The 20,503-nt window shown below is 37.9% G+C and overlaps 2 protein-coding genes across 4 annotated transcripts in view; both read left to right on the top strand.

Annotated features, from left to right (window-relative positions):
* Positions 1–20,503, top strand: part of LOC103956267 (probable disease resistance protein At5g66890) — a 95,937-nt gene that overhangs the window by 8,719 nt on the left and 66,715 nt on the right. The window lies entirely within an intron of this gene.
* Positions 3,019–6,771, top strand: LOC125473053 (probable disease resistance protein At5g66900). The gene is made up of 6 exons (XM_048575313.1): positions 3,019–3,159; positions 3,496–4,156; positions 4,273–4,676; positions 4,972–5,327; positions 5,473–5,678; positions 5,826–6,771. The coding sequence occupies exons 2-6, from the start codon at positions 3,505–3,507 to the stop codon at positions 6,665–6,667; spliced, it is 2,460 nt and encodes an 819-aa protein (XP_048431270.1). The 5' UTR covers positions 3,019–3,159; positions 3,496–3,504; the 3' UTR covers positions 6,668–6,771.

Below are 20,503 nucleotides of genomic sequence, written 5' to 3'. Positions count from 1 at the left end.
TTTCCTAAAAAATATCAATGGATGATAGAAGAAGGTGTAGCCTGGCATTGCAAATGGCAAGCAAATGTTGTGGTTGAGGAAGAAGAAACCAACAATGAAGAAATCAAATTTGCAAACTCACTTATGCAAAATGGGCAACATGCCGAATCTAGCTTTTATGGTTTTGTCACAGGCCATTCATTTGTGCAGCGTGACAGAAAAGAGTGTCATGATAGGATGATAAAAGGCTACTTCATCAAACATCCGAGATATCATCCTCATGATTTTTGGAGGCGATATCGGATGAGGAGAGAGCTTTTTAAAAGCATTTTGAATGCAGTTGTCCACTATGACCACTACTTTGCAATAAAGATAGATGTTATAGGCCGACAGAGTCTCACCTTATCAGAAGCTCACATCTGCATTTCGAATGCTAGCCAATGGGTGCTTTGCAGACTCATTAACAAATATTGTTGATGTGTAGCGATCACTGTTATTGAGAACATCAAGCACTTTTGTAAGGCAATTAAAGTCATATATGGACAAACATACCTCTGAAAGCTAAATCGTGAAGACTTGAAGAGGCTTCTACGTAAGACAGACAAAAGAGGCTTCTCTGGCATGATAGGAAGTCTTGATTGTATGCATTAGGAGTGGAAGAATTGTCAAATTTCTTGAGTAGGCCAATTTAAGGGCCGTCGCAACAAGACAACCATTGTGATCAAGGCTGTGACATCTTATGACACTTGGATTTGACATGCATTCTTGGACACCTTTGGATCAAACAACGATATCAATGTTATTTGGTTTTCTCCCTATTCGAAGATGTAGTCTATGGATGGCAACCAGAATGGAGGTACAAGGTAAATGGTAATAGACATGAGCTAGGTTGCTACTTAACTGATGATATTTATACTAGCTGGTCTACCTTTTGAAAAGTTATTTATCATCCCAATGGTGCAAAGATGAAATTGTTTTCGTGGAAATAAGTGTCTTACAAGAAAGATGAGAGATCGTTCGGATCCTACAAACTCGATGGGTCATTGTTAGAGAGGTTGCAAGATTCTGGAGTATGGAAGACCTCCATTCAATCATGAAGACATACATAATTTTGCATAACATGATTGTTGAAGATGAGTACGTAGAAATTGAAGAAGATTTTGATGAAGATGTGGATGACGACCAACCAATATATACTAAAGCAATGGCAAGAGACACTGAATATCTCGTTGCAACCACATATGAGACTCGAAAGGATAGGGTCACACTGAGTGAGTACATGAGATGTCTTGCTAGAATTCAAACTCCTCAAGTTCATGACACACTCGGAAAAGATTTGGTTGAGCATATATGGCATTGAGAAGGAGAACGGTGATTATAGACTAGCTTGTAATAAATTTAAGTATGCTAGTGTGGTTGTTTCCTTGTAATAAATTTAATTGTGCTAGTATGTTGGTATTTCCATATATTATCTTTCTTTGTTGCAAATAGATTTTTTTTTAATTTCAACAATTAATAAACCATAAAATTAATAAATCTTCATTAATAAGCTACATAAAATTAATACAAACAATAATTAATAAACTACATAAAATTAATTCAAACGATAATTAATAAACTACATATAAATTAATACAACAATTACTAATCACAATAATATTGACCATCTTGACTTGCTGGTGGATTTGGTGGTGGACTTGGGATATAGGCTTGAGATGAATTATCATCTTGAAAGGTACTCGTTGTGGCATTCTTTCACATAATTTCCTTTTGCTTATCACAGGAGAACTTCTTCATATTTGGAGTCTATTTGTTGAGGTTCTCCCTCATTATATCAAAATCGAATCTTTCTTGCTCCATTTCCGTTTGCTTCTCAAAGGCCAAGCACATTTGTATCGCTTCCTCCTCCTGAAAGTCTTGGTGTCCAGACAATTTTACAACTCTGGAAGAAATCGTTGCACCAATTGGATCTTGCATCTTCCCTTATCTCTTTACTTCTTTTTGTTTATCTCTTCCCGGGAGCCTTGGAAAAGAAGAAGTTGGGATCCTTCATTGCCAACATTTGTGCTTGCGTCTTCAATAGAAAATAAATTTTCCCCTTGTTGGTCTGCATCGGTTCCTCATCTCGGACAACCCTTGAGGACGTCCCAAGCATGATGCTACTAAAAAGTTTTTGGATGAATTTTGACTCAAATATATATATTTTTTAATTATTTTAGCTGTTGAATTTAAATTTGGACCGTTACATTTTTCTTTTTTTTACTGTTGGATTTGATCATATTAAATCTTATCTGTTGGAATCAATGAATTTATAAATATAAAACTAAAAAATAAAATAAATTTTAAACTTGGACTGCTGGATCAACCAACAATCCAATGAATCACTGTTGTTGGATGAAAGAAAGAGTCATTCGGCTCAGCTGGGTGGACGACAGACCCACGTGCACGTAATCACCTAATTGTCAGTCTTTCGCGCGTCACGTCTCGCTCTACACGCTCAGCCAATTTAGGGTGCGTCCACGCACACATGTGGGACCCTTTAAGGGTTGAAATGAAATGAAGAGGGAAAATACAAGATAAATTTTGAGACTTACTTCAAAAATTAGAGTGAGCCTTGTTGCAAAATTAAAATTTTTAAAATACAATCGGTGATAACTTTTCAAATATAAACCTGGTGGCCGATCGTAAGTGCAATTCTGCAAGTAGGAGGAATTGTTAAACATTAGTCATATGGAAAGGGATCCTTTTCGGATTCTTTCTTTCTAATCTATTAAGTTCAGAGATTCGGATCATTGAAATTTGAACTAATAACTACAAACAGAAGTAAACTTTAAAAGTTATAATAACTTTAATTGTTGAATCGAATTTGAATAGTCCAACTCCCGAATTTAATGGATTAATCCCTTCCCATACTGCTCATCGGCTCTCTATGCTGTGTCGCCTTTCGAAATTTGCCTTCACAATTTACTAGGATAAGAAGCAATATTTTCTGAGAAAATACAATTCTGGTCGCCATCTAGCTGCAATATGGTTGTTGGATTCTCTCTTTCGCTCTCACCATGAAGCTTCCCAGACATGGTGATGCAGTTTCCTGGTTAATTTCCAAGTCTCCCTCCACACTTAATCAGCTATTGCTTAAGTCAACGCGCTCCAACTCCGAAATTTCTATCGAGCTTCAAAGTAAGTATTTCTATGCCAACTCCCAGATGGTTTGTTTACCCTATCTTGCTTGATCACCAACAACGTAAGAGAATATCGAACTCTGTATTGCTTGTTTTCTGAATCTCCTTATTTTGGGTTCCAAGTTTAAAAGTGTCTCACTTTTCCACAGTTTCTAATCTGTTATTGTTTTGGGAAAGTGGGTAAAATGGTCCGAAATCAAATCGCAAATATCGAAGACATACTGAAAAACTGATCATTTCAGCAGCCAATTTCCCTGTTATTTTCTGTTGTCGTAAATTTTAGATTGAAACTTTGTAAGTTTTTCTGATTTTGGTGTTGGTTTTTGTTGTTAAGAATCAAGGAATGGGTGGAGCAAATGACCTTTTCGGAGGGGCTGGTCTCGGAACACTATTCAATGCGCTGTATGAGGGCCTCGAGGAGGTGATCGCCAAGAATCTAGTGTTTAAGCCCCTACTCAAAAACATCAAATTCAGGTTAGACTCTTTGGAACCATTGTTGAAAGATGTAGAAGAATCCAACAAGAAATTGGGCCTATCGGATCAGGAACTGAGAAACTTGAAAGTACATTTGAAGGAGGGCATAGATCTCGTCCAAAAGTGCAGGAAGATTCGATGGTGGAACGTATTAGTATACAAAAGGTACAAGTACGCCAACAGGCTGATTGAATGGGATGCATCTCTTCAACGACTTTTGGACATACTAAAAGATCAGGTAATAAGGGATGTGAAGGACAGCGTAGTTACGGTGAAGAATCTAGAGAAGGCGGTCAGCAGAATTGAATCGAATATGGGGATACCAAAACAACCCGACAGTGAAGCTTGGTCTGCAGTACCTGAACTTCCGCCGCTCGTGGTTGGATTGGATTTTCCTCTAAAGGAATTGAAGAGGATGCTTCTAAAGGACGAAAATGTGTCAATGGTTGTGCTGACTGCTCCTGGAGGATGTGGGAAAACCACTTTGGCTACAAAGTTTTGTCAAGACAAGGATATCAAAGGTATATCATATATTATAAGTTAGCACTCTGAATTGTATATGGTTTTTTACTTTGTACAACTATGGCAGATTTAAATGACGCCTCAATGACAGATTTATTATGTTTTCTTTGGATAGATACATTCAAGGATAATATCTTCTTTGTCACGGTTTCAAAAAACCCTAAATTGGAAAATATTGTTCAAGATCTATATCAACGAAAGGGTTTTCAGGTACCTACTTTCCAAAACGAAGTTAGTACAGTGACGTGGCTGCAACATTTTCTTAAGAAAGAAGGGCAGAATCCTATACTGATTGTCCTGGATGATGTTTGGTCTGGATCAGAATCCCTTGTGCAGAAGTTTGATCAATTCAAAACGGAAAATTACAAGTTTTTGGTGACATCTAGATCTGAATTTCGGGGATATGGTTCCCCTTATTATTTGCAATCATTGGATCATGACAATGCGATGAGACTTTTTCATCATTCAGCATCCCTTGGACATAAGAGCTCTCATATTCCAAAAGATCTTCCAGAAAAGGTACTTTTTAGTTGCAACGCACATGTATAGTAAAAGAATTAGTTGATTTGGTTTTGGAAAATTATCAAGAAATTATGTTCACTTTACGCAAAGCATCCACAATCGAGTGAATGAACTCATCCATTTACCGTATAAACCTGTGAGTAGTCATGCATCTAAGCATACTTACTTGTGGACTAAAACTAAAATTATAATACTGTATGTAGTTATTTAGCCATTTTCTCATCTTAGTAACTTGAATTTTGGCTCTGCAAGTTAAAAGTTAGGGATTTTGTTGTGGAAAATTATCCTGCAGATAGTTGAGCGTTGCAAGGGATTTCCACTTGCCATTACAGTGGTGGGGAGATCGCTTAGCGGGCAGCCTATAGAGATATGGCAAAAGAGAGAACTTGAATTGTCCAAAGGTTTTTCTATTCTTGATTCAGAGACTGAATTGCTGCTCTGCCTTGAACGAAGCTTGGATGCCTTAGATAAAGAAATCATCAAGGAATGTTTCTTAGACTTAGGTTCATTTCCAGAAGACCAAAGAATCCCTGCGGCTGCCCTCATTGATATCTGGGCAGAGTTATATGATGTAGATACAGATATAGAGTGTATTGCAAACATCTACGAGCTCACCAAACGAAGTCTAGCTAATCTTGTTGTCACAAGGTGTGCATGCTTTATTTTCTCTTGTATGATATTTTCACTTGATTTTCCCCCTTATATTCATGACCGGTTGATGCTGATAACTTGTTATTGCAATATGTTGGTTGATGAAATCTCTTCTAAGAAAATTAGTTTTGATCATCACCAGGAAGGACAAGATGGAGGGGGACGGGTATTATAGTGAGCACTTTGTTACCCAGCATGATGTTCTTAGGGAACTGGCTATATATGACACAAAAAAAGGACCGGTAGAACATAGAAAAAGACTGATTATTGACATATGTGGAGACAAACTTCCAAAATGGTGGAGAGAACAGAAGCAGATGAAGGCCCGCTTATTGTCCATAACAACTGGTTGTTCTATCTCTCCCTTTCGCTTTAGCAATTACATAGACATGCACAAATAAATATTCATTCCCCACGCACGTGTGTGCACATTAAGTTGTAATAATACTTTCATTTTAGTTTCTCCTCCCCACACTCACAGTTGTTACTTTGCAGATGAAGGGTTTTCAACAAAATGGCACAACTTGCAAATGCCAGAAGCTGAGGTTTTAGTGTTGAATTTTCAGACAACGAACTATGCTTTACCCGATTCCGTGGTGAACATGGGTGAATTGAAGGCTCTGATAGTCACAAATTATGGTTTCTTACCTGCTGAATTGAGTAACTTCCAACTTTTGAGTTCATCACCAAATCTTAAGAGAATAAGATTAGAACGCATCTCAATTCCTTCCATAACCAAGAGTCCCATACAATTGGCAAGTCTGAAGAAGATATCCTTGGTCATGTGTAACATTGGTCAACCTTTCAACAACTGTTCCATCTCAATCTTATCAGCATTCCCGAATCTAGAGGAAATGAACATCGACTATTGCAGTGATTTAATTGAATTGCCCGCTGAGGTTTGTGATCTTAGTAAACTCAAGAAGCTCAATGTTACTAACTGTTATAAGCTATCTGCCTTGCCTGAAGGGATTGGAAAGTTGGAAAATTTAGAACTGTTGAGGCTAAGATCCTGCAGAGAACTGTCGAAGCTTCCAACCTCAATGAAGAACCTTGGAAAGGTAAATTTTCTTGACATATCTGATTGCTTCAGCATCAAGGTGTTGCCCGAAGACATTGGTGAAATGAGTAGTTTAACAAAGATCAACATGAGACAATGCTCAAGGTTGCAAGAGCTGCCTCCATCAGTCATGGATCTTGAGCAGTTAGAGGAAGTGGTCTGTGATGAAGAGACAAAATATTTATGGGAAGCTTTCTCATCGTTTCTCAGCAACGTAAGGATAATCGTGGCCAAAGAGAATATCAACATAAATTGGCTCCACAAGACTCGGTTCTGATACATGTGTTTCCTCAGTGAGCGATGCTCTTCAAACTCTCTGTGGTTTGTTTTTAAGTGTGACTTTTTAAACTCGACTGTAACATAGTTTCAAATTCCCCTGTACACAGTTTCTTGACTCTTTTTGTTATAAGAACAAGGCCATATTTTCTTTCTTCTAAAAGTTGTTGTAATGATATATTTAAAAAAACAAAACAATAGGCTTTTGACATAGAAGTCGTTGAAAAAGTAGATTATGAATAACGGTATACTTTATAAGAAAATACACAAATTCAATACTTTAGAAAATGAATAACATCGATTATACTTAAGAGGAAAATACACAAATTTAATACTTTAGAGTATGTCAATACTTAAAAAAATATGACTTGGCTTTGCAATGGGAAGGGCACTAAGGAATTTCGCATCTGGGAATCACTAGGAATTAGTTAGAGCGTGACAATTAGGTAAATGAGGAGGTTCTTTTCTCCAATTGAGCTCTTGAAGTATTTTTATATAAAACTTATAGTTTTGGAACAAATAATTGTACATTAGAAAAGATAGCTAATATTTTTAATAAAAAAAAGGGAGCTGATTTTCATTAAACAATGTTGAACCTTTTGTGTATCTTCTATGAAAACATAAGGGAATTATACTATATATAACAACCCGTCTAGGAATTTACGGAACAAATGGGCATATTTGTAATTTTACTAAGTTTGGGATATTTATTTTAAAAATTGATTTTGGTCTTAATTGGTGTGCCCAAGGGGCCCATCTTGGATTTTGTCCCCTGGCCCACTTGGCTTTCTCCTTCCTCCGTCCCGTGTGAAACTCTTTCTCACTCTCTCTCTCTTCCCATCACTTTCTCTCTTTCTCTCAAGCACTCCCCGGACCCTCTCTCTCCTCTGCAACACATCCTCTTCCTCATCCCCGAGCTTAACAACAACAACAACCGTTCCCACTAGACATAGGGATATCGAGAAATCCAGGTAGACCTTTGTGGAACCCCAACAATGATGGAGTCACTGTTTAGCGTCTTCCCCATCGGACTTCGACGTGTTTCGTGACTTTTTCGACGTTGGTAAGTTCCCTCAAACCCTTGGGATGTGTTTTAGGGTTAGATCGAAGCTTGTTTTGAGTTGTACATACGTGTTAATCACAGAAAATAGCTCGGAGTAGCTTTTCCTAGTTTTCTGGCGAGTACCGCCACTTTCGAGGCATTTTTCAGCCAAACCACGGTGAGTTAGCCGTCGTACAAGGTACCATTCTATTCATCTCGTTGAGTACTACAACTTTGGTTTTTGAATCACTTGATTTGATTGAGTATCAAAGAAGTTATGGGCGTTTGATGTTGTGCCCAGAAACCAGCCAAACCTTGGCCTGAAAACGGGTTAAACCTGACCCATAACCCTAGTCGGCCCAAACTCTCGGCCCAATCCATAATTGTGGCCCATTGAACCCAGCCCAGTTACAAGCCCAAACCCAAATGAGACCCAGCCCAACCCAGTTGCCTAGGCCCAACCTTGCGACCCAAAACCCTCTGCCCAACCTGAACTGGCCCATCCCAGAACCCTGGCCAGCGTGTGGACGCACGTGAGCCATGTTTTGGCCGGCGCGTGGAGCACACACGCCTTCACCGGAGGTATAGTGCTCCGCCGCCATCCACATTGGCGTCGGTAGCTTTTCAGGCCGACTTTTTAACGATCCAAATCAGCGCGTGGCGGCGCGTGCGGCGGCGAGTAGGGGTACCTGAGGTCCCCCCTTATGTTTTTCAACGTCTTGAATCTGTTTATAACGTCAGTTTCCCAAAGTTGAATCGTTATGGTAGAGTTTTATTAATTGGACCCTTTACGTGCTTAGGTGCAATTGTTTATGGCGTTTCCATCCTCTCTTGTTTGCATGGCTCTTTGACGGCGAAGTAATTGTGAGTGGACCCCTTCTAAAATGCATATTTTACTATTATAAATGCATACATGAAAAGCATGATTTTTATGACTACGTTTTATGAAACGTTTATGAGTAGATTGGTTTCACGTTTTATGAATTATCATGCTTTATCGACCTTACATTCTTTGTGGTATATATGATTGATGACTATATACATACATACGAACGTGGTTTTACGAAATGGCGTTTTAGTTACTGGGCTCCGATTGAGATATATATTAGAAATATTATGTTAATGTTTTTATGTACTTACTTAGTGGTTATTCATATGATTTGCCTATGGGCGAATGTCCTACTTATAGGTGAATTATATTGCCTATGGGCGAATGGTCTTACCTACGGGCGAATGAAATCATTAATTGACTTCAGTCAGGTGATGTAGGGCCTACGGGCGAATGTCCTGCCTACGAGCGAATGATCTGCCTACAAGCGAATGTCTTACCTACTGGCAAATGTCTTGCCTATGGGTGAATGATACTACCTATGGGCGAATGATACTTTTATATTGGCTTCAATTGGGTGCTGTAGGAACCTACGAGCGAATGATACTTATATATGGCTTCGATCGGGTGCTGTAGAAGCCTACGGGCGATCGGTATTTATATATGGCTTCGGTTTGGTGCTGTAGTAGCATACGGGCAAATGAAGACCTTCGGGAAAATGAAGTGTTCTATATGCCTTCGGGCAAATGAAGAGTTCTATATGCCTTTGGGTGATACTAATACCACTATTTAGCACATTATATATAATATATGTTTTATTGAAAGGACTTATGGCATGCTAGGGTTTTTGGAAAAGCCTATTACATACTATGCTATACGAGTTTTCTAAACCTAGGTCCACTCATGTTAAAGATTAACTGTTTTAGTATTATCTATATATCAACTTGGTCCACTCATGTTTTGTTTTGCGCCCCCTCAAGACTTGGAATCAAGGCGTACAATCTCGGTGCCAAGGCACTCCCGCAACGGCATCTTTGAGTCATCTTGGTGTAGGACCCATCCTTTTGTTCATTCAATTTTATATTATTCCTTTTTAGTGTCTCAGATTAATTGTATGGCTCTGAACACGTTCCACAATTGCATATTCATTATAATTAAATTTACAAGTTTTATTTATGTCGGTTAATTATTTTTAGTTCTCATGCATTCTAATATGGTTTCGTCACCTTCAGGTGTCAGTTAACACGTGCCTACCTTGGTGTTTGGAGAATATCAGGGTTGGGCGTGTCAATATAGTCTCCTCAAATAAAATTCTCAGTTTTGTCATTTTTCGCTAACTTATAATTCACGCAAACGAGATCAATTTACCAATGAAAAATATGAAACACATAAATGAGATCAATTCGTATGCACATTAAACATGATAGAGCTCATGTGAGTAGGAAAGCATATAATTTCCACATGTTTTCATAGCATATGCAAAACTCATAAAGAAAATTATACTGACAAGAAACAAAAAGTATTTTGATTATATTAATCAAAATCAAATTTTTTGTGCAGATTCTATGAAAAAAAAAAATATAGAGGAAATTATACGATTTCCTCACATGAACTTTTAACTCTGTCATTTTTTGTGAACTTTTGATACACGTAAATGAGACATATTCATAAGTTTATTGAAAATGATGAAGCTTATGTGAGTAGGGTCAGAATACATTTTCCTTGTATTTTCATAGCATATGCACAAAATATTAATGCTGAAAAATAAAATTTTTTAATGTATATAAGTATAATATTTTCTCATCTTCTAGTACAAGTTATGTGCATATTCTACAAAACCAAAAATAAAACAAAAACTTGCATAAAGCCTATGAATTTTTTTTTTCTCAACATTAAGCCTATGAATTCACTCACAATAAAATAGAAAACATTGTGTGATAAATGTAGACGTTGTCTTATTAGTTAGAACAAATATACTTTTCCCTAACACCAATTTTTGTGCATATTCTACGAAAATGTAAGAAAATTATATTTATCAATGAACGTATCGTACTATAAATGAGATCAATTCATAAGTTCATTGAGCATGACAGCCTATATGAGTAGGGAAGCGTATAATTTTCTTATGTTTCCATAGCATGTGCACAAAAAAATTTAATGTCGTTGAATAACTTTTTATTTGTATATAAGTATAGTTTCTCATCTTCTAGTATACCAAAAGGAAACCATATAGTCAGGGGCATAGGTATTAGGATTAAGGTGGCCCCAGGATTATTCGGAGTTCGAAAAATATGTGAATGTCTTCTTAGGATCCTTCCAATGTTTGGTAAAGGTCTCTTTTGTACCCACTAAGTGTTTGATATAGTGTTTGCTAGCATATCTCGACATTGCGTTGACATCACTCAACAGATTCTCTCAATATCACTCATCAGATTGCTTCGGCATATATCAATGTTGATATATGCGCAACATATTTTGGCTGATAACAACTAACTCACTAAGTGTTAAACGAAATGCCTCAATGAATAAATTGAAAATTTCTTTTGCGTGATTCCCACTCTGTTTATATGTAAACAACTTGAATTTTTAATACTGAGACTCTCCAAAGTTCAATCCTAGATCTACCACTATATATAATAGCATCTTCATAATAATTTCTCTAAATAACTTACACATACTAGACCTATGAATCCACTCGCAACAAAATTTGAACTAAAAAAAGTCATCTTGTAATACTCTTTAATGAAATAAACAAGGGACTTAAAAGGAGGGCAACGTAACTTTCTTTCAGCACTATAACAGTTCTTTTAGAAGCTATATATTTGATCGTATGAACAATAAAGTCGCACAGTTTAAATTAAAACCTCATAAAGAAAATTACACTTTTTAGGAATTAAAATTAAACTACAAGACCTACAAAATTTACTAATCAACATTGAAAACTGTTGTGCATATTCCATGAAAACATAATGAAACAATACCATAGTTTCTCATAGAAATTCTCAACTCTGTTAATTTTTATGAAGTTGTGATACGCGTTAAATGGGCGAATTCTTTTTTGTGAGCAAACTTCATGAAAACAATTCTTAGGTTTATTAAAACGATGAACCTCATATGAATAGGCATGAGCATGTCAAAATAAAATTTCCTTATGTTTTCATACCATATGCACTAAACTTTAATGTTGATAAATTTATATGTATATAAGTATAGTATTTTCTCCCTTAAACATAGCGCAATTTTGTCATTTTATGAAAACTTAACCATAAGAGCTTCTCCCTTAATAATATAGACTAAGTTTTGTGCATATTTTACGAAACCAAATAGTAATTTCGAAAATTTAACCTTCCACACACACACACACACACACACATATATATATATATATATATATATATATTTTATAGACATGTTGTAACACAAGAGCCTTTCTACTTTTTCCTAAATTTGCATTTGTTTGGGTAGTGGAGCTCTTGGCTACCCCCGGTCGTGACCTGCTTGTCTAGGCTGCTCTTCCATGTGTTTGGCTCGTATATGCCGCGGCTACGGTGCATGTAGTATGTTCCTAGCAGGCGAGCGAGTAACTCGCAGGTTGCTAGTTGAACTTGAGTCGAATTAAGTGACTGATTCTCTCTGTCTGATGTGCCACCTACTTCAATTTGAGGTGGAGGATACTTCTTGCGGCCTTGCCGGGAATAAACACTTTGCCTGGAAGGTTGCTCATGTTGATTATCAGAGTGTGGCCCCAACTGTGAGTTTATGTTCGTCCGTGGGCCTAACTGAGAATACACGCTCCTCCGAGCGCTAAGACGAGAATATACGCTATCTAGGGGGCCTAGTCGAGAATGTACTCCGTCAGAACACTCGGTTCATGACTGGTTAAGTGGCTGCTTGTTAGGCTATTGCTGAAAGGTTTATTGTCTGCCATTGTCCTACTTTGGGACACCTCGTCTAAGGCACGCTACAAGAGCTAATTCACCAAGGTTGTCTACTACGCGAGGGCACTTATCAACTCTATGACTTGTCGAAACAAGTGTTGTTCGCCATGTTGGGATGGAAGAGCTTAGACGGTATACATCTCCTTGAGTAGAGGAAGTGTAATGGACTCCGGACGCGAGATTTGAGTTAGGATGTCAAATCTGCAGAGAAATGAAGTGAAAATACCCCCGGTTCAATCATCGGTCCAGAAATCTGAAGTTGGGACGGTTGAACCGGTCTTGGACCGGTTAGGATTGCTTGGTAGGCCATAAGAATGGGTTGGGCCTCAGATTGGACAGTTGGAAAGGGTCGGATCGCCGGAGCGGGTTAGGCAGCTAGCGTGGATTGCCCCGCGTGCGGTGCGCATGGGCGCTAAGCTTAGGCTCTGCTCGAGAGCGCACTGGCTCGAGCTGGCCTTAGGCCTGCGAGCGCTAGGCTGCTTCTCTTACCACAACTGCTTGGGCTTACGCTGCTGAGGTAGTGGCTTTGGCCAGCTCACGTTGGGCCTGGCTCGGCTGCCTTGCACCGTGAGCTGCAGATTGGGTCGTGTGACAAGTGGATGAGACTTAGGCCTGTGCTGTTGAGGTAGTGGCTTGGGCCGGCTCATACTGGGCTTAGCTTGCTACCTTGCAGCATGTGCTGCAAATTGGGCCATGCGCCAAGTAGACGAGACTTGGGCCTATGCTGCTAGAAAGTGGCGTGGGCTTAGGCTAGTGGTTGTATCGCTGCCCCCTGCTGACTGTGGGCTTGCTGCCATGGAGCTGGCCCACTCGCCACTACCACGGTAGTTCCCGTGGCTACCATGGTGGTGGTGCTCCTTGATGACAAAGTTGTTCATCTTGCCATCGTATTAAGCCTTGTGGATCGTCGTGGTGGGGCTACATCTCATCCTCCATCATTCGATCCAGATCTTTGAACGAAGGAAGATTCGTTCGTCGTGGTTTCTAAATTTATAGGCATTACACTTTTCTTTTATGTTTATTGTAACAACCCATCCCCAAAAATTATGGTTTTTATAATTTAAAATGTGAATTTACGAAAATGCCTTTCAGGAGGCAAATACGTTAACTTTTGTTAACCACCGTGTCGTGTCACGTAAGAATCATTTTCTTGGTGTATTTGGATAGTACTCATCGCTACGAACACGTGGGCGCAAACGGAACATAATTTAGTTATAATGAAGAAGTTATTAATGAACGAAGTCGAAGACAAAATGGTTAATTTATTATTTTCTGGAATGCTCCAGATTTTAGAAAAATCTGGAAAGCCACGTGTGTGGCTGAGATTAAAAGAAATGAGAGATGAACGAATGAGAGAGAAGATAAATGAGAGAAAAAAGGGAGATGTGAGGCGAATTGGAAGAGGAGAGAGAATGGAACTGACCAATTAGAAAGGAGACGAAGGAGGGGAAAGAAGGGAATGGATGAGCACCAGATCACCCTACTCGGTTCCTCCCCGTGTAACCCACCCGTTTCTCTTCAAGTTTTTCGACGGTTTTCCTTCGATTTTTCGATAAATTGTAGCCAACCAATACCACCAATCAACTCGGTGTCATCCCAGCTTCCATTTCCACCAAATTTTGATGGCTATTGGTTGTGATTTCACGATGAACATTCACGTAAGCTCCGAAGGCACCCACGACAGTGAATCTGCCATTTCTACAATGATTCCTTCCAATTACCACCGCCATTAGACTTCCCTTGAGGCCTGGAACAAAGCCTAAACAACTATAGGGGCGGCGGAGCACCAGAGGTGATGGATCAAAGCCACCCATTTCTAGGGTTTTCGACTGGTTCTAGTGAAATTGAAGCTTTTCCCGGTCAAATTGGCCTTGGTTGCAGGTATGAAAGCTTTTCCTCTAATTGAGATCTTCATTCCTGTAAAATTTGAGAATTTTTGGAGTTGTTAGATTTTCAGATGAGTTGGGGCAGTTGACAACCACGTGCGGCGACGCGTGGAGGAAAAGCCTGAGGTTCCTCGACATGCCGAATCCGTCATCCGTTTTCCAAAATTATAACGTTTTAGTAGAGTTTTACTAAAAGGTCCCTATTGTGTTTAGGCGCGTTAGCGGGAAATGATTACATCCTCGATAGTTCGAGCGGCTTCGGGCAATGCAAAAACTAGTGAGTGGACCCCTTCATAACTTATATATTTTTATGGGTAAATTACGCTTTCATACCTCAGGTTTGGGGTCTATTTCAATTCCTTACAACATCTTTAAAACATTTCACTTTCATACCTTAAGTACTATTTTATTTCAAAATAATACCTCTGTTACATTTTCCATCCATTGATCTGTTAATGCTGACGTGGCTGCCACATATATGCCACGTGGCTACCAAATGTCTACCACGTGGCAAATAAAATAATTTTTTAATTTTTTTTAAAAAAACCTGAATTTTCTCAAAAAAAGAAAAAAAAATTGAAAAAAAAAGGTGAATTACACTTTCATACCTCAGATTTGGGGTCTACTTCAATTCCTTACAACATCTTCAAAACATTTCACTTTCATACCTTAAGTACTGTTTTATTTCAAAATAATACCTCCATTACATTTTCTATCCATTAATCTGTTAAATGCTGATGTGGCTGCCAAATATTTGCCACGTGGCAAATAATTTTTTTTAAAAAACCTAAATTTTCTCAAAAAAAAAAAAAAAAAAATGAAACCCACTATCCCTCCCCGCCCCCCCAGCGACCCACATCCCTATCCCTAACCTAAAACCCAAAAAACCTACTATAGCAGCAAGAAGAAGAAGAAGAAGAATGAGGAAGAATAAGAAAAAAAAAAAAAAAACAAAACCTGCAGCAACAGCAACAGGAAGAAGAAGAAGAAGAAGATGGACGAAGAAGAAGAAGGAAAAAAAAACCCCAAACCTAGTTCGTCCCCCTTGGCGCCGAGCATCCTTCCCCCCTTCCCCACACCCCCTCGGGTTAGGATCTCGTGATTTTCGATATGGGTGGGTTTTGAAAATACTTTGAGTTTGAGATTATTTTTGGACTGGTTTTATGGTAGATCCACCTAATCTCGGGTGGAATTTTTGTGGGTGATGGGGGATTTTTGGGAGGGGTGATGGGGGATGGGAGAAAGAGGTGGCTCAGGTGGGACGAACTGGGGCTTTATTTTTTTTTTTTCTCTCTCCCTCTTCTTCTTCTTCTTCTTCTTCTTCTTCTTCTTCGGTTTTTGGGTTCTGGGTTAGGGTCGCTTGGGGGGGGGGGGGGGAAGGCATTGGTTTCAATTTTTTTTTTTTTTTTTTTGAGAAAATTTAGGTTTTTTAAAAAAAATTTAAAAAATATTTTATTTGCCCCGTGGCAGACATTTGGCAGCCACGTGGCATATATGTGGTAGCCACGTCAGCATTTAACAGATCAATGGATGAAAAATGTAACGGAGGTATTATTTTGAAATAAAATAGTACTTAAGGTATGAAAGTGAAATGTTTTAAAGATGTTGTAAGGAATTGATGTGACATCCCACATCGCCCAGGGGAGTGATCCTTAAATGTATATTCTCATCCCTACCTAGCACGAGGCCTTTTGCGAGCTTACTGGCTTCGGGTTCCGTAAGAACTCCGAAGTTAAGCGAGAAGGGGGCTAGAGCAATCCCATGATGGGTGACCCACTGGGAAGTTGCTCGTGAGTTCCCAAAAACAAAACCGTGAGGGAATGGTAAGCCTAAAGCGGACAATATCGTGCTACGGTGGTGGAGCGGGCCCAAGAAGTGATCTGCCTCGGGCCGGGATGTGACAATTGAAATAGACCCCAAACCTGAGGTATGAAAATATAATTTACCCTTTTATTTTGTCAATTTTTTTTTCTTTTTTTGAGAAAATTCAGGTTTTTTAAAAAAAATTAAAAAATTATTTTATTTGCCACGTGGCAGACAATTGGCAGTCACGTGGCATATATGTGGCAGCCATATTAGCATTTAACAGATCAATGGATAAAAAATGTAACGAAGGTATTATTTTGAAATAAAATAGTACTTAAGGTATGAAAGTGAAATGTTTTGAAGATGTTGTAAGGAATTGAAATAGACCTCAAACATGAGGTATGAATGTGTAATTTAATATGTTTTATATTATGTTTTCATATTTCGTATTTCGTGCATTTAATATGTTTTGTCCTAGCATGCATTTCATATTTCGTGCATTTAATATGTTTTATATTATGTTTTCCGGATTTCTATAATTATGGTTTATATAGAATTCATGATTTAATTAAATTGCTTTATGAAATATTAGAATTTACGTTTAATAACGGTTATGAATTATTGGAATTGCCTATATGAAACTCCTTGGATTTACGAATATGTTTTATATATACGATTTATGAAATAAGATTTCGAACCCTTGAGCTTTGGTGATTTGGCTTGAGATTTCAAGATATGTTCTTAGTGCTTATCTAGTGGGTTATCATACGGCGCATCCGCACACCACGGGTATTATGTCTATGGCCATAGGACACAAATGATGGAGGAGTGAGATATGATATATTATATACCCCCAGCTTCACCGCCGAAAGAGATGTCGGACAGCTTCACCAGCCACGGCTAGTGTCAGTGTGGATGTTTTGCTATTTAATTCAGCTTCACCTGCGGGTGATGAACATGTTATTCAGCTTCACCTTCGGGTGATGGACAGGTATTGGCCTTCGGGCGACTATGATACCCCTAGTTGAGTACAACATGGATATGACTTACAATGTTTCACATATGTTTTTCATGGCATGCTAGGATTTTTATAAAACCTATTATGTAGTATTATATATGTTTTCAAAAACAGGGGGTTAGTATGTTCAGAAAAAAAATGGTTTTCCTATTATTAGTATTATTATATTAAACTTTGGTCCACTCACATTTTCAGTTTTGCGCCCCCTTTAAGAGTTAGGATTCGAGGCACATGATCCCGGTGTCAGAGTATAGGTATCATTCCTTTGTTCATATTTATTCTTAGTAATTCTTCTGTATTATTCTTAGTAGTTGTATGCTCTAAACATGTTTCTGTTATGGTAATTTACGTTCTTATTGCATATCTTTCAATTGTATGCATGTTTAAGATGGCTTCGTCACCCTCGAGTGTCGGCCAGCATGTGCCTTCCCAGATATTTGGGAATATCAGGGTTGGGGTGTGTCATTTATTCAAAGAATTTTATAAAATATAAATAAATAAAACTCTAAGAACAAGAATGTACGAAAAATCTATTAATGAACAAGAAATGAGAAACTTTGAATGTGAGAGTCTTCTTCGAGCATGTGAATCAAAATCTCAATGAAAGCACCAATTTGTGGATGCAAATTTCTGCCTTCTTCTTCTTGGACAAAATTACACCTACAAAACAATTAACACCTTAGGTCAAGGCCACGAGCCTCACGAGCCCACGATGAATAGGTAGGAGCTTTGGCCGAAGAACCTCCGATGCCAAAGTTAGAATTTTAAGGGAAAAGTGTTTGGAGAATTTAGAGAATTTTGTAGGAGGATTCAACTTAGGTTTTTGAAGAAAATGGGGTGGTATTTATAAGGCTATGGCCGGCCCTATTAGGAGAATGGGGACCGGCCATAAGTGGTATTTTTGGTGTTAATTTCAATCAATTAGCTAATTAATAAATTAATTGAGTAATAAATCAATTAATTAGCTAATTAATATAATTTGAAAGGAATGATTTGGGGGTTGTCCTGTGGAGAAGATTTTATGAGGATGGATGAAATAGGTTTTGAATAATTACCTATTTTGAGCACTTTTGACCTTGATTGCGTCATGATTGTCCACTGCTCGCGCGTAGGAGTTCTGGTATTCCTTGAGGGTAATTTTGTCTTTTTCACCCTAGAATTCACGTGTCGCCTCCATATTTTTCTCGATTATTTTTGGCTCCACAAACATGAGCTAGGTCGCTACTTAATAGATGATATTTATCCTAGTTGGTCTACCTTTTGAAAGTTATTCTCATCTTGATAGTGCAAAGATGAAATTGTTTTCGTGGAAATAAGAGTCTTACAGGAAAGATGAGAGCGCGTTCGGCTCCTACAAGCTCGATGGCTCATTGTTAGAGGGGCTGCACAATTCTGGAGTATGGAAGACCTCCATTCAATCATGATGACATGCATAACTTTGCATAATATGATTGTTGAAGATAAGTACGTAGAAATTGAAGAAGATTCTGATGAAGATGTGGATGGCGACCAACCAACATATGCTAGAGCTATGGCAACAGACGCTGAATATCTCGATGCAACCACATACAAGACCTAAGAGGATAGGGTCACACTGAGTGAGTACATGAGACGTCTTGCTAGAATTCAAGCTCCTCAAGTTCATGACACACTCGGAAAAGATTTGGTTGAGCATATATGGCATTGAGAAGGAGAACGGTGATGATAGACTAGCTTGTAATAAATTTAAGTATGCTAGTGTGGTTGTTTCCTTGTAATAAATTTAAGTGTGCAAATATGTTGGTATTTCCATATATTATCTTTCTTTGTTGCAAATAGATTTTTTTTTTAAATTACAACAATTAATAAATCTTCATTAATAAGCTACATAAAATTAATACAAATAATAATTAATAAACTACGTAAAATTAATACAAATGATAATAATAAACTACATATAAATTAATACAACAATTACTAATCACAATAATATTGACCATCTTGACTTGCTAGTGGACTTGGGATATAGGCTTGAGATGAATTGTCATCTTGAAAGATATTCATTGTGGCATTCTTTTGCATAATTTCCTTTTGCTTATCATAGGAGAACTTCTTCATATTTGGAGTCTATTTGTTCAGGTTATCCCTCATCATATCAAAATCAAACCTTTCTTGCATCATTTCCGATACCTTCTCAAAGGCCAAGCACATTTGTATCGCTTCCTCCTCCCGAGAGTCTTGGTGTCCAAACAATTTTGCAAATTCGGAAGAAATCTTTGCACCAATTGGATATTGCATCTTCCCTTTTCTCTTTGCTTCTTTTTGCTTATCTCTTCCCAGGGGCCTTGGAAAAGAAGTTGGGATCCTTCATCGTCAACATTTGTGCTTGCATCTTCACTAGCAAATAATTTTTCTCATTGTTGGACATCATCGGTTCCTTATCCCGGATAATCGTTGAGGACGTCCCAAGCATGATGCAACTTAAAAGTTTGGTTTTAAGGCATGGTTCTTGTCTTGTAAATCGCAATTGTTTTGTCACCCTATGCAAGGAATACATAAATACAATTAGTTCCAAAATAAGATTATGTACATGACAAATAAACTATTAATGGGGACATTTACCACTTTTACGGCGCTCCTTCCACTAGTCATATCAACCACAACTGTCTCCAAGCTTCCCTTCCATAAAGTGCATGCTTTGTTGATAACCTTCCACCAATCGTAAACACTCCCAACTTCCCTTCTGTTGGTTTTGGAGTTTTCATTTAACTTGTCAACGACTTTAGCCCACAAAGTCTTTTTAATTTGATTCGTGTCAACGACACCATCTTCGCTAATACAAACTCATGCCAAGCACAAAACAACTTCTTCCTCATTTTACCAATTATGACCTCTAATATGATTTTTTGTCATCTTGAAAAATTTGAAAATGATTTTGGAGGATGGTAAAAAGAAAAACTAGAAAATTGTAGGAGAAAAGTAAATTTTGTATGGATGTTTAAACAAATACATAGGTATTTATAAAGTTTTTGGATGAATTTTGACTCAAAGAATTTTTTTTAATTATTTTAGCAGTTGGATTTAAATTTAGACCATTACGGTTTTTTTATTTTATTTTATTTTTTTACTGTTAAATTTGATCATATTAAATCTCAGTCGTTAGAATCAATGAATTTATAAATATAAAATTAAAAAATAAAATAAAATTTGAACTTGGACCATTGAATCCGCCAACAATCCAATGAATCACTGTCTTGGATGAAAGAAAGAGTCGTTGGGCTTAGCTGGGTGGCTGACAGACGCACGTCCACAAGATCCCCCGACTGTCAGCCTTTCGCG

Source organism: the organism of the source record quoted next, unplaced genomic scaffold, assembly GCF_019419815.1.
Source record: "Pyrus x bretschneideri cultivar Hongxiangsu unplaced genomic scaffold, Pyrus_bretschneideri_v1 Contig8, whole genome shotgun sequence".
Lineage (NCBI taxonomy): Eukaryota > Viridiplantae > Streptophyta > Magnoliopsida > Rosales > Rosaceae > Pyrus > Pyrus x bretschneideri.
This window is presented reverse-complemented; position numbering and strand designations above follow the sequence as displayed.